Here is a 13,511-nt window from a genome sequence, read left to right on the forward strand (position 1 = left end):
AGGAGTATGAGCAGTGCCTGTAATGAAACAACAATAACTATTAGAAGTAGTACATGTAGAAGTAGTAGGAGCAGTAGTAGTAGCTGTAGTAGTAGTAGTAGAAGTAGCAGTGGTAGCTGTAGTAGCACTAGTAGTAGTGGTATGTGTAGAAGTAGTAGGAGCAGTAGTGGTAGTGGTGGCAGCAGTAGTAGTAGTAAACTCATTTTTGTCTTGTCTGGTCCTCACTTGTCTCAGTTTGTGGTTTGTTTCTTGTAAAGTGTGTCCTGTAAAGTGTCTCCTGTAAAGTGTCTCGTGTAAAGTGTCTCCTGTAAAGTGTCTCGTGTAAAGTGTCTCCTGTAAAGTGTCTCGTGTAGTGTCTCCTGTAAAGTGTCTCGTGTAAAGTGTCTCGTGTAAAGTGTCTCCTGTAAAGTGTCTCGTGTAAAGTGTCTCCTGTAAAGTGTCTCGTGTAAAGTGTCTCGTGTAAAGTGTCTCGTGTAAAGTGTCTCGTGTAAAGTGTCACGTGTCTCGTGTAAAGTGTCTCGTGTCACGTGTCTCGTGTCACGTGTCTCGTGTAGTGTCTCGTGTAAAGTGTCTCGTGTCACGTGTCTCGTGTAAAGTGTCTCGTGTAAAGTGTCTCGTGTAAAGTGTCTCGTGTAAAGTGTCTCCTGTAAAGTGTCTCGTGTAAAGTGTCTCGTGTCACGTGTCTCGTGTGTTGTTGTGTTTTTAAGAGTTTCAAAGGTTGAAATTCTTGTAAAGAAAATCAGCACGAAGAAACTTAAGTCCGTCCAGGTTTCAAAGGGTTAAAGAAGTTTGTCTGAATTTTAAAAAAAGCCTAAATTCGGGAGCTGTGAAGATGATAAATCGTGTTTATGTGACGGCAGAAATGATGGACAGATGAGTCAGAGCGTCGGTCCCGCCCACACTGTTTATTAACAGCTGACTGCACAGAAAAAACACGCCGTGACCTCAGACGACACGTGATGACGTCACACTTCACCCCCGCAGCTCGCCGTCCCTCACAGTGCAGTTTTTTTACTTATTGTGCCCCCCCCCCCACAAACCCCCCTCACTGTTTGACATCATGGAAGTGTCCCCGCGGGGCGCTCCAGTCCCAGTGTCCCCAGTCTCTGCTGCTGGGACAGAACCAGTCTGCAGCAGGAAGAGTCCGCCCGGCTCGCTCCAGTGAAACGTCAGGAAGTGCTGACATCAGTTCAGTAGTCGTCACGGTAACTCCTCTTCTTCTTTTTTGTATTTTTTGGTAGTGCTGCCGCAGCGGCGTGCGGCCGGTCACCTTTAGGATCCGACTGATCGAGTCCGTCCAGCGTTTGACAAACTGTCCCCTCATTCACCCGATACGGCTGTCCTTCATCACGGCACTAAAAACATTCAAACATGCGTTTGTTTTTGGGCTGAAAGACAGTTTCCACCAGAACTGAACCAGAATCTAAAGACCTGAATGCCACCCAAGACCTGCAGGGAACCCAAGACCTGCACGCCACCCGAGACCTGCAGGGAACCCGAGACAGCATCAGAGGACACCAGAGGTCTGCTTCTCAGACACCCAGGTGCTCCTCTTACTATTAACCCTTTGAATCCTGAGCAAATTGGCTTCCTCTCATTTAAAAACCTGGGAAGAGGGCGATGAGTCATGAAAAATGATCCAGAAATGCACAAAACAAAACACACAAAAAAAGAAAATTACTTGAAAAATAGCAAAAAAAAAAAGGTCAAACAAAAACAAAGGAAATGACCTGAAAAAAGTGCTTAAAAACCTATACAGGTATAGTAATTATAGTTCTGTAACATAATTTTTAAAGTATAATTATGATGACTCTAAATAATTTAATATTTTTGTTAAATACATATAATTTTCTAAATATACTCGTTTCTTTCAAAGTTGCTTCTTGAATGAAATGAAACCAATTTGCTCCGATTTCCGAGGTTTGAATACTTGTGAAAGGCGTCTAAAAGCAGCACAAAGCAAAGTGATGTCGGTCCAGGTTTCAAAGGGTTAAACTCATTGTATGTAGTGCACAGCTGGCACCATCAGAGGGCAGCCTGTGGTCCCTGCTGGTGGAGGGAGGAGTTACAGGAGTGTAACCAGCCGGCAGCACTGACTTGTTTCGACATTCATGTTTCCTCCGATTTCTCTGGAAACTCTGATCAGAAAATAATTTGGAAAACATTATTAAAAATGGTAATAAATAACATCTGATAATAACGATCTGTTAAAACAACGACAGTTCAGCTAACAAGCGAACAAACTGTGAAGAAACAAAATTCCTAACTGTGAATTATTCCAGAAAAACTCCTCTGTCACATTTCATGAGCGTTCAGCGCCGAGTCGTCCTGACGTCGAGATGAGACTCACCGCGCCCAATCTGAACCGCCACGAACTGTGACGCTCTGAAGACCTTCTGAATACGTTTTCATGTTTGTGTTGGAAGTTAACCCTTTGAAACCTGAGGAAATACGCTTGATTTCTCTCAAAAACATGGAAGAGGCATTGAACTTATAAGAAATGACCCAAAAACCACAAAAGAAATTAGTAAAAATGTACAAGAAAATTACCTAAAATGAGCACAAAAAAAGAAAAACAGAAATGAAATAAACACAAGGAAAAAACAGGAGACGAAACAGAAGTAATAAATATAAATATTTTTTTCTGTAACCAAATTTTAAATAAATAAATATATTAATTATAGTTTTCGTAATATTTTTCTAGTGATTCTTTCTCTTTATAAAATTATTTTCAGGTCGTTTCCTCATATCATCTTTCATGCCAAGTTGCTTATTTCTTTTTTCGAGCTGTTCAGAGAAATCAAACCTTTTTTTTGCTCACATTTCAAAGGGTTAAATTCTTGTGAAGGAAAAGTCACTCCAGGTCTGAAAGGGTTAAAGGATCCTAAAGGTGACGGATGTTTCCTCACGTCGAGGGTCTTTGTTTTTTTTTTTAAGCGTCTTGGCTAACAGTGATGTCATTGTTAGTCCAGCTGCTCAATGATGACATCATGAGAGAGGCGGGGTCTCCACATCCCCTGTCCCTCCCCCGTCAACTCCACGTGGGAGAGAGCCAATCAGAGCGCTCGGAGGAGGGTGGATCATCTGAAACCCGCCCCGATACAGGACTGAGCAAGGGAGCTGATTGGCTGAGAGTCTGTGTGTCCAGTTTGAATATTTGTCCATCAGTCAGCTGATTGAGTGTCCGGAAAAAACAAAGAAAAGAAAAGAACTGCAGAAGAAGAAGAAGAAGAAGAAGAAGAAGAAGAAAACAGGTTCATTGATTCAGTGATTAGATCTGAAAGTCAAACTGTTCAATATTTCTATTACTTTTCATCAGAAAATCTCATTAAAAAGTCTTGCTGATTTGCTGTTAACTGAAGGCCATCGACAGTCAACCTACGGCCTGAGGGCCAAATCTGGCCCCTGATAGGGTCCATGGTGCCACCCCAAACAATAAAAATAAAGTGATTGACTCTGGGAATTATAGTATTTCATCCTTTTAGTGTCCATAAGGTGCCAGAGTGCATAAAACAGTATTAAAATAGAGCCCCCGCACCCCCGACAGAGGGCCTAGCTAAGTAAGACTCTAATGTCCTAAAATCCTACAAACGTCCAAAAATCTCAAAAATGTCCTAAAATCCGAGGAAACATTCCAAAATCCTAGAAATGCCCTAAAATCTTAAAATGTCCTAAAGTCTTAAAAAGTCCTAAAATCCTAGAAATGTCCTAAAATCTTGAAAACGTCTTGAAATCCTATAAACGTCCTAAAATCCTATAAACGTCCTAAAATCCTAGAAATGTCCTAAAATCTTAGATTCTGAAATCCTAGAAACGTGTACGGGGCCGCTGCGCGTGGCCCCTGGCCCCCTGTCACTGTGTAAAAGTGGCCCCCGGGTAAAGCGGGCTGAGTGTCCCTGCTGACAGTTCGAATCTCAAACGTGACGTCACGTCCTGCTGAATGTGCGTCGACACACTTAATCTCTGACTTCTGTTTTTATTGACATTTTCAACAGCGTCCAGACGTTTCTGGAATCGCGGTTTAAGATGATCAAACAGAAGTACCAAGATTTCAAAATACAAACTGAAAAGTTATTTATCGATCTGACTGATCACATTATTGATCACGACCGCAGTCACAAAACCTCATTGATAACTCAGATCTCGTAAATTGCAACTCACGTCTGAGTCTCCAGTGCTACGTCTGAGACTGGACCTCCTGCTGGACCTCCTGTTGGACCTCCTGCTGGACCTCCTGCTGGACCTCCTGCTGGACCCCCGGCTGGTTACTTGGCTGCACTTCCAGCTGGACCTCTATCTGGACCTCCTGCTGGACTCCTGGTTGGACCTCCTGCTGGTGGCTGGACTCTGGTCCTCTGTCCTTGAGGGAGGGGCTGATCTCCTCTTCGGGGTCGTAGTAGTAAAACTTCCTCAGGTAGGAGATGAGAGGCCTGAAGAAGGAGCGGATCATCGTGAACGTGTTAGAAAACACTCAGAGCCGCCAACACACGCAGTACTTAATATCTTTATACTTTTTTGATGATTTTGGTGATTTTTAAGGAACAAAAATGAAATTGTCATTGGATTTTAAATTTTCTGACGGTGCATGAACACATCATGTGTTCTTATGCAGGCTTATGAAATAAAATTCAAGGTGATGCAGTGATGTCAGCGGCGTGCAGTGATGTCAGCAGCGTGCAGTGATGTCAGCAGCGTGCAGTGATGTCAGCAGCGTGCAGTGATGTCAGCGGCGTGCAGTGATGTCAGCAGCGTGCAGTGATGTCAGCAGCGTGCAGTGATGTCAGCGGCGTGCAGTGATGTCAGCGGCGTGCACTCACGTGGGCAGCGGCAGCTCCTGGATGTGGTCGATGCGGACCAGCTGCCGGATGCAGAAGCGACAGAGATGCTGCAGAGACTTTACGCTGCTAAACCTGGAGACCGGGTACAGGAGCTGGACCGGGGTCGGGGGCAGACCTGGACACACACGCAGTCCGGAAAACTTTATTTATAAAGCACATTAAAGAAAACCCAGAAAAGATACAGAAATAAAAAGAATATAAATCTGTTTTCTTTGGTCTTTTACTGATTGTGTAGCTTTCTTCGTTTTTTCAGAACATTTTCAAAAAATATTTAATCATTGAAATACATTTTACAAAAGAAATCAAAAAACAAAACAAAAGAAAAACATTAACAAAACAAGACAACAGCTGCTGGATGTTTCAGTCTCATTTTAAAAATAAAATAATCAGTTTACAGATTTATCTGATTAAATGATGAGACGGGTGGAGACAAGTGGGAGGGGACAGACGGGTGGAGACAGAGAGACAGAGACAGACGGAGACAGGCAGGTGGGAGCTGATTGGCTGGCTGGTTACCGGGGACTCGTGAGCGCAGGAAGTAGAGGAACTTCCCGTTCTTGGAGTGCATGATGGCTCTTTCTATGAACTCGACCACGGAGTGACATCGGTCCTCAAACTTTGGGTGACACCACAGACTGAAAGTCCCTGCAGAGGACAGGGGACACAGAGACAACACTGTCTGTCTCTACGGCGGTGGAAACAAACAGGAGACAGGTAAACTGGATCTGGACCCGCAGAGTCCAGAAGGTTCTGGATCACGAGTCTGTGTTTCCAAATGATTTCAGTAACTTTTTAGCCCTTTACTGCATCCAACTCTGTGTGTGTGTGTGTGTGTGAGTGTGTGCGTGTGAGCGAGTGAGTGAGTGTGTGAGTGTGTGTGTATGTGTGAGTGAGTGAGTGTGTGTGTGTGTGTGCATGTGTGTGTGTGTGTGTTACCTCTGTAGTGCTCCATGCGTGTGTGGTGTGTGACCCCCTGCGACCTGAAGCTCAGGCTCAGGATGTATCGCGGGTCTGAACTGTCTCTGACCAGGAACGAGCCGTCAGGTTTCCCCTTCAGCTTCATCTCAGCGTCCTCCCAGTTCATCGGTCCCCAGTACCAGCCGCACTGCAAACACACACACGCACGCACGCACGCACGCACGCACGCACACACACACACACACACACACACACACACACACACAGACAGACATAGACACAGGTTAGCTCTGCCCCCTCATTACCACACCTGTGACTCAATGGTGAGTGTGTGTATGTGTGTGAGTGTATGTGTGTGTGTGTGCGTGTGTGTGTGTGGCTCTGGTCTCACCTTCTCCAGCTCTCTGAGGCTGGTGGCGAAGCTGCCGGCATCGGGTCGACTGAGGGGGCAGCGGGGGGCGAGGCGGGGAGGGGGGTGATGACTGTCGGGACGCAGGGGGACGGGCCGCGGTAAACCTCTCAGGAAGGTGTCTGATCAACACACACACACACACACACGCACACACACAAAACATCAGGTCAATAAAACTGGGATAATAATAATAATAATAATAATAATGACAATAACTATAATGACAGTAATGAAAACAACTAATAAAAGGCTTCTCTCCAAAATAAAAGACTTATCTCCAAAATAAAAGACTTATCTCAAATATTCTTTATGTTAATGTCCAGACAGCAGGATCTAACACTGTGTGTGTGTGTGTGTGTGTGTGTGTGTGTGTGTGTTACCGTTGAGGCCCAGGCTGTGCTGGATGGTGCTGAGCGAGGGGGGCAGGGCCAGCGGGCGGGGGGGCAGAGACTGCATGGACGCCCCCACACTGAACGGAGCCTGCTGCTGAGAGGGACCCCCGAAATCATCTACAAGACACACAGAGACGTCAGCGATCACACCTGTCCACACCTGTCCACACCTGTCCACACCTGTCCACACCTGTCCACACCTGCAGAGAGCGGCGGGACGACCACAGGAAGTGACGACACAGAGAGAAGAAGAAAAATAAGAAGAAGAAGAAGAGGAAGTACCGAGCAGACTGAGGCTCCGTCTGGGAGGAGGAGGAGGAGTCGGGGGGTGGAGAGAGCTCACCCCCCTCCGAGAAATATCCACATCAACCAGAGACACCGTCTCACCTGGACACACACACACACACACACACACACACACACACACACACAGTGTTAGAGCAGAGTGAGAATCAGAAATGTTAGTGTCAGAAATCTAGAAACACACACACACACACACACACACACACACACACACACACACACACAGGTGTGTAGTTACCGGTGAAAGCAGGTGTGAAGGGCACCGGAGAGAAGGCACTGTGAGGTCTGGACACCTGCAGCCTGATGGAGACAGAGAGTCACTGAATATTCTTCATCATCACCATCACCATCATCATCATCCTCATCATCATCATCATCCTCATCATCATCATCATCATCATCACCATCATCATCATCATCATCATCATCATCACCATCATCATCATCACCATCATCATCATCATCACCATCATCATCATCATCACCATCATCATCATCATCACCATCACCATCATCATCATCACCATCATCATCCTCATCATCATCCATCACCATCATCATCACCATCATCATCCTCATCATCACCATCCTCATCATCACCATCATCATCCTCATCATCATCATCACCATCACCATCATCATCATCATCATCATCATCACCATCACCATCACCATCATCATCATCACCATCATCATCCTCATCATCATCATCATCACCATCATCATCCTCATCATCACCATCCTCATCATCACCATCATCATCCTCATCATCATCATCACCATCATCATCATCACCATCACCATCATCATCATCACCCTCATCACCATCACCATCATCATCCTCATCATCACCATCATCATCATCAACATCACCATCATCACCATCATCACCCTCATCATCATCATCACCATCATCATCCTCATCATCATCACCACCATCATAATCATCATCACCATCATCACCCTCATCACAATCATCATTACCATCATCATCACCTTCATCACTGTCATCGTCACCATCACATCACCTTCACCATCACCATCACCATCATCACCATCATCACTGTCATCACTATCACAACACCTTTACCATCATCATCACCATCACAATCATCATCACCGTTATCATCACCACTATCATCACAATGTCACGTCACGTCACGTCACGTCACGTCACGTCACGTCACGTCACGTCACGTCACGTCACGTCACGTCACGTCACGTCACGTCACGTCACGTCACGTCACGTCACGTCACGTCACGTCACGTCACGTCACGTCACGTCACGTCACGTCACGTCACGTCACGTCACGTCACGGTCATCAGTGACATCACAGTTTCACACACCAAGAGGCCACGCCCCCCCCTCCTCAACACCTTTGTCACTTCACTAAAAATCCAAACTCTGTTGCCATGGTTTCGGGCTCTATTTCATCAGCAAGTGTTGAGTCAAGCAATGCCATCACCATAGCAACACTTCCTCTTTCTCTCTCTCTCACGCACAAGCAGCAAGGATGCTCATCGCCATGACAACAGAGAGCAAAAAATCTGAAGTTTGTTTTTTAGCTCGGCGTCAAACGTCAAACGCTGATTCACTGACTGACAGGAAGTGTGAGCAAAGTTTTCTCAGATTTGGCAGCTCAGTGCGAATATTTGACGATTCGTTTTGTTTGTGCGACAACATTTTTTGCTGACACCAGTTTTAAAACAACAGACGGTGGAGTACGGAGTCACGTGAGCTGTGAATTCACCTCCTCTCAGCAGGAGGTCTCTCCTCCTCTGTGTTGCTGCCTGCACGTCTGCAGCTCTCTGTATCAAAGAGCAGTCTCAAAGTCAAGAGTGCTCACTCTGCAGCAAAATCTGGGGACCAAATCATCCCCTGAAACACGCCGGCAATAACAACTGCGAGACTCGAAGTCAGTCGACTGAGAGTCTGCAGTGATGGTTCGAGTCTCAAGACACATTTACACTTCCTGTTCAAGGCGGGATTATCCCACCCTTAAGCCGCCTCAGAATCTGTTTCCATGGTGACCAGCATCCTATCTGTAATCAACCGATAGGTTAATGACATCATCAGAACGTTTACTTTATTTTTTATGGGTTTTTTTGTTGTTATTGAATTTGATCACTTATTTACTTACATGTTTTGTTCTTATAAAATATGTTTTAGTATTCCTGTTATTCTTTTTAGTAATGATTAATGTTATCTAGCTCTGATGAATTTTATTTTTAGATGAACTTTCATTTTTTTAATTTTTTTATGCCAAGGAGTATTTTATTTTGATAGTTGTGTATTTTATTTTGTTTCTATTGTTTATCATATTATAATTTAATATTCTTTTCTTAAATTTTTGTTTGTTTTGTTTGTTTTATTAATTAATTTGATCATTTATTCATTTTTCTCATAAAAATGTTTTTGTATTTCTGTCATTTTTTTAGTAATGCTCAATGTTTTGATATCATTTTACAACATTTTTAACATCAGTAAATCAGCCTGATTTTTAAAAATTGATTATTCAGCCGATTTTGATTCATCTGTCATTCAGCTGACAGAAAAAGTTTGGATGAACTGTTTTTATTTTTTTTTTATTTAATCATTCATTTATTTATTAACCTGTTGTCATAGAGACAAGCATCCTCATCGATTATCAGGTAACCCCCCCCTCGTCCTCACCTGCTGCCGTCAGGCTCCGTGTTGCTGCAGGTGGACCCCCACACGTCCAGCAGGCTCCCTCCAGAGGACGTGGACGAGGCGAGGGACGGCCTCTTGTCCAGTAGCCCCCCTGCCCTCTGGGCTGGAGCTCTTGGTTCTGAAGAGCTTGCTGAGCCGGACCTTCAGGGACCCCCTTCCTGGACTTCCCCTCATTGTCTTCTCCCCGCCCCCCTCCGGTACCGCCAGCGGGGAGGCCGCCCGCCCCCCCGAGGCCACTCCCAGTTTGGGGGTGGCGGCGCGGCTCTGTGGCTGCGAGCGGGACTGCTGCTGGTGGGGGTGCGGGGCTGGGGCAGGCGGGGCCAGGGGCGGGAGTGGCTCAGGGAGACCCGGAGAGCTGCTGCGGTGGCTTGGAGGGCCTGCGGGCGGGCAGGGGGGTAAGGGCATGGGGGGGCAGTGCTGACGGGGCTGCGGGGGTCCACGCAGAGGGGGAGGGACACGGCAGCGCCGAGGACAGCAAGCGAGGAGCGGCAGCTCTGGTCGGTGCAGACACCCGCCTCCTCGGCCAGCCGGTGGACCTGCCGCATCAGACCGCTCAGGGTTCCCCCCGCCAGCACGGGCCCCGTCCCCACCGACGAGACCCCAACACCCACCCCCGACTGACTCCCCTTCTCTGCAGCGCCCTCCTCCCCCAGCCGCCCCACCTCCTCGGACCCCAGACCCTCCAGAACCAGCAGGGCATCGCTGGTCTCGCTGGGGTCCTCGCCAACCGTCCCCGGGGCCAGCAAGCTGTGACACGAGCAGCGGGAGAGAGGGGGCCCCGCTTCCTCCACCCCGCCTCCCCTCTCCCCTCCCTCCCCCAGCTGGCCCAGCCTGCGGGCCAGAGCCAGGACCGGGTCCTCTCCCCCCGGGGAGAAGGTCTTCCTGGGCTCCAGCAGGGCCAGCCGCAGGGCCGGCTCCAGCAGGCTTGGGGGCCACTTCCCCAGCCGCTCTGTTAGCAGCCGATGCCGTGGGCACAGCACCGAGCTGGTCCCGGGGTCCAGGGCCAGGCTGTCCTGTTGGGGGTTCCGGGACTGTCTGAGGACCGGGGGCCACTGCATGGGCCGTGGCTGCAGGGGCTCCTCTGCAGGGGGCCCGCTGTGAGGGCTCTCCCTCCCCCCTCCGGATCCAGTTCCCACGGTGCTGCCGGGTTCAGGTCCAGAGTCCAGCTGCTGTCTCTGTGGAGGGGCCCGCTCCAGTCCACAGTCCAGGATCCGGTCCCCGCTCCGCAGCAGGTTCTCAAACACCATCAAGGACCCGTGGCCCCCCGGCCCGCGAGACACCGGGAAGTCCACGAACCGCTGCGCCGCAGCCGTGAAGTCCTCCGGCGGGGGGGGCCCCCGCGGCCCCTCGGAACCCGGCGGGGCCTGCGGCAGCACCAACCCGCCTTCCAGCTCGCCTTTCCCAGGCAGCGGGGAGCTGTAGTGCGGCGAGGCCGAGCCGAGGCCCGGAGAGGGGCCGCCCGAGTCCCGGTGCCCCAGAGCGGCCTTCACGGGCCCAAAGCCCCCGCCCCCGGACAGCAGCTCCTCCGGCTCATCCAGTCGGTCGTACTCCGCTGCCGACACGAGCCGCATCAGCACGAAGTCCGGGGACAGTTCGTCATTCATCCTCCCGGTAACCGAGCTAACGGAAGCTAACCGAGCTAACGGAGCTAACCAGGCTAACAACAGCTAACGGAGCTAACGGAGCTAACGGTCTGCGCTTACATAACACCGACAGAAACAAACAGCTAACGGCGGCTCGCGGCTGCATCCTCCCGGTGCAGCTCACCGGGCAGCCTGACGGAACACCGAGCACCGGGACCGGGTCGTGTCGGTACGGCTCCGCTGAACACGGACAGAGCGGAGAAAGCGCCCGGTGCCGCCGCTCGGTAACGTTAGCTCGCTGTTAGCCTCCTACCGACTCATCCTCCGGTGAGACGACACGGTGCGGGTGACGGGGGCGCGCGGGGCTGCGCGACGGCGACATCAATAATCGATCAGCTGATCGATTAGCGGAGAAACCGAAACCTCCATCGTCTCTGATCAACACTTCCCGTTACCGGAGAGAGAGCCTCCGTCACTACCGGAGGACTCTGTGTGTGTGTGTGTGTGTGTGTGTGTGTGTGTGTGTGTGTGTAAAAATAAATGTAATTTTATATGATTTTACAACATTATTAACGTCAGTAAATAATTATTTTGATATTAATAAATCTGCAGATCAATTTCGATTAATCAATTATTTAGTTTAAGATATAAATTATGGAGTTGTTTTTTTAAATAGATAATTAATTTAATATAATAATTTATTTATTTTTGTTTTGTAATTTTGTTATTATTTTATAATATCTAATGTTTGTATATCATTTTATAACATGTTAAACACCAGTAAATAATTATAATAATTATTCAGCTTACAATAAAAAGCTCAAACTGTTTTTTCTTCCATAGAGTTGTATTTTTTATTTTGAGACAATTATTTAGATGTGATACTTTTTTCTAGAAAAAAAGTTTTGTATTTCTGTAAAGTATAATGTTTTATTATTATTATTTTACAGCATTTTTTACATAATAAAATAATCTTTTATTTATTGATCATTCTGTCGAACAAACTTTGATTCAATCGGTTATTTAGTTTATAATATAATTTTTTTGCTTTTTCTTTCTTGTATATTTTTATTAATATAGTTTTTTTTATAAATGTATTTTGTATTTTTGTATTGTTATAAAGTAATTAACATCAATGATCATTATTTTTACTACTGATTATTCAGCAGATCAGTTTTTGATTAATCTATTATTAAGTGTATGATAAAAGTTTAGATTAATTTATTTAACTTTTAAACCTTTTTTGTCTTGGAAGTACTTTTTATTTTAATAGTCTTGTGTTTTATTTTGTTATTATTAATTATTTTTTATTCTTTTAGTTTGTTTTTCTGTTATTTTATTTATTTATTGTTTTTATTCTAATAAACTTTTTTATTTCTGTTTGGGTTTTTTGTCATTTTTATGAAACTGATATTTTGTTTCTGATTTTATTGTTGTTATGATGACGTCAAGGACGTGACGTTAGAACAGCATTAATCTCGCGGCCGACGTCAGCGTCGTGAAAACGTGACGTTTTCAAACGTCACGACGCGTCGCTGCGAGCAGGGTTCGAACCTGCGCGGGGAAACCCCATTGGATTTCAAGTCCAACGCCTTAACCACTCGGCCATCACAGCTGACCCGAGACCAGCTGCGAGAGTCACAGTGAGACGGAGGCGGCCTCTCAGCTGACCTGAGATCTGCTCATACTTCATCTTACATCCTCTCTGCTGAAAAACATTCATTTATTATATTAGGCTTATTTTTATCATCTCTTCTTTATTATATTCTCAGTTTCTTTTTTTCAATTATGTTATCAGTTAAATTTTTGTATCTATTATTTTGTCTGTTTTTTCAATTATCTGTACATCAGTTTAATTTTTAATTATCTGTTCTTTATTATATTATGTTTATTATCTGTTTGTTATAATATTATGTTTATTATTCTATTGTCTGCTCTTTATTATACTATCAGTTTTTTAATTATCTGTTCTTTATTATATTATCAGTTAAATATTTGATTATTGGTTCATTATATATTATCAGTTTATGTTTTAATAATCAGTTCTTTATTGTGTTATCAGTTTATTATATTATTTGTTAAAAATTGTATTCATTTACTTGAAATCGTGTTTAAAGAAAAAATATTGGCAATTCTTTGTAAAATTTTAAGCACTTTTTTTACAAACTTAATCATTTTTTGAATTATGCAAAAAAAAATTCATTTTAATTTTTGGCAATTTGTTCTTAAATATTAGTTTTTGAAAGATTTTTTTTAAATTAAAGATTAAAGTCTACATGGAGTTTTATCAAATCTGAGTGGAACAGCTGAAACACACCTGAGACATTCACACAGAGTGGTCACACAGGTGTGTGTGTGTGTGTGTGCGCGCGT

General features: G+C 45.6%; 1 protein-coding gene and 1 non-coding gene across 2 annotated transcripts; both read right to left on the reverse strand.

Moving 5' to 3' along the window:
* Positions 1-1,172: 1,172 nt before the first annotated feature.
* LOC121966932 (suppressor of cytokine signaling 7-like) lies at positions 1,173-11,747 on the reverse strand. Its single transcript, XM_088069312.1, is given in 12 exon segments — positions 1,173-3,211; positions 4,162-4,430; positions 4,818-4,953; positions 5,355-5,483; positions 5,775-5,943; positions 6,148-6,287; positions 6,549-6,677; positions 6,843-6,947; positions 7,102-7,163; positions 9,538-9,656; positions 9,658-9,899; positions 9,902-11,747. Coding segments are annotated over 11 exon segments (2,742 nt in total). The 5' UTR covers positions 11,160-11,747; the 3' UTR covers positions 1,173-3,211; positions 4,162-4,177.
* A 924-nt stretch (positions 11,748-12,671) lies between these two features.
* On the reverse strand, positions 12,672-12,753 carry trnas-uga (transfer RNA serine (anticodon UGA)). The gene has a single exon. It is a non-coding gene; the product is annotated as a tRNA-Ser (tRNA).
* Positions 12,754-13,511: the final 758 nt, after the last annotated feature.

Source organism: Plectropomus leopardus, chromosome 18 (genome assembly GCF_026936395.1).
Source record: "Plectropomus leopardus strain MGB_pleo_1.0 chromosome 18, ASM2693639v1, whole genome shotgun sequence".
Classification (NCBI taxonomy): domain Eukaryota; kingdom Metazoa; phylum Chordata; class Actinopteri; order Perciformes; family Serranidae; genus Plectropomus; species Plectropomus leopardus.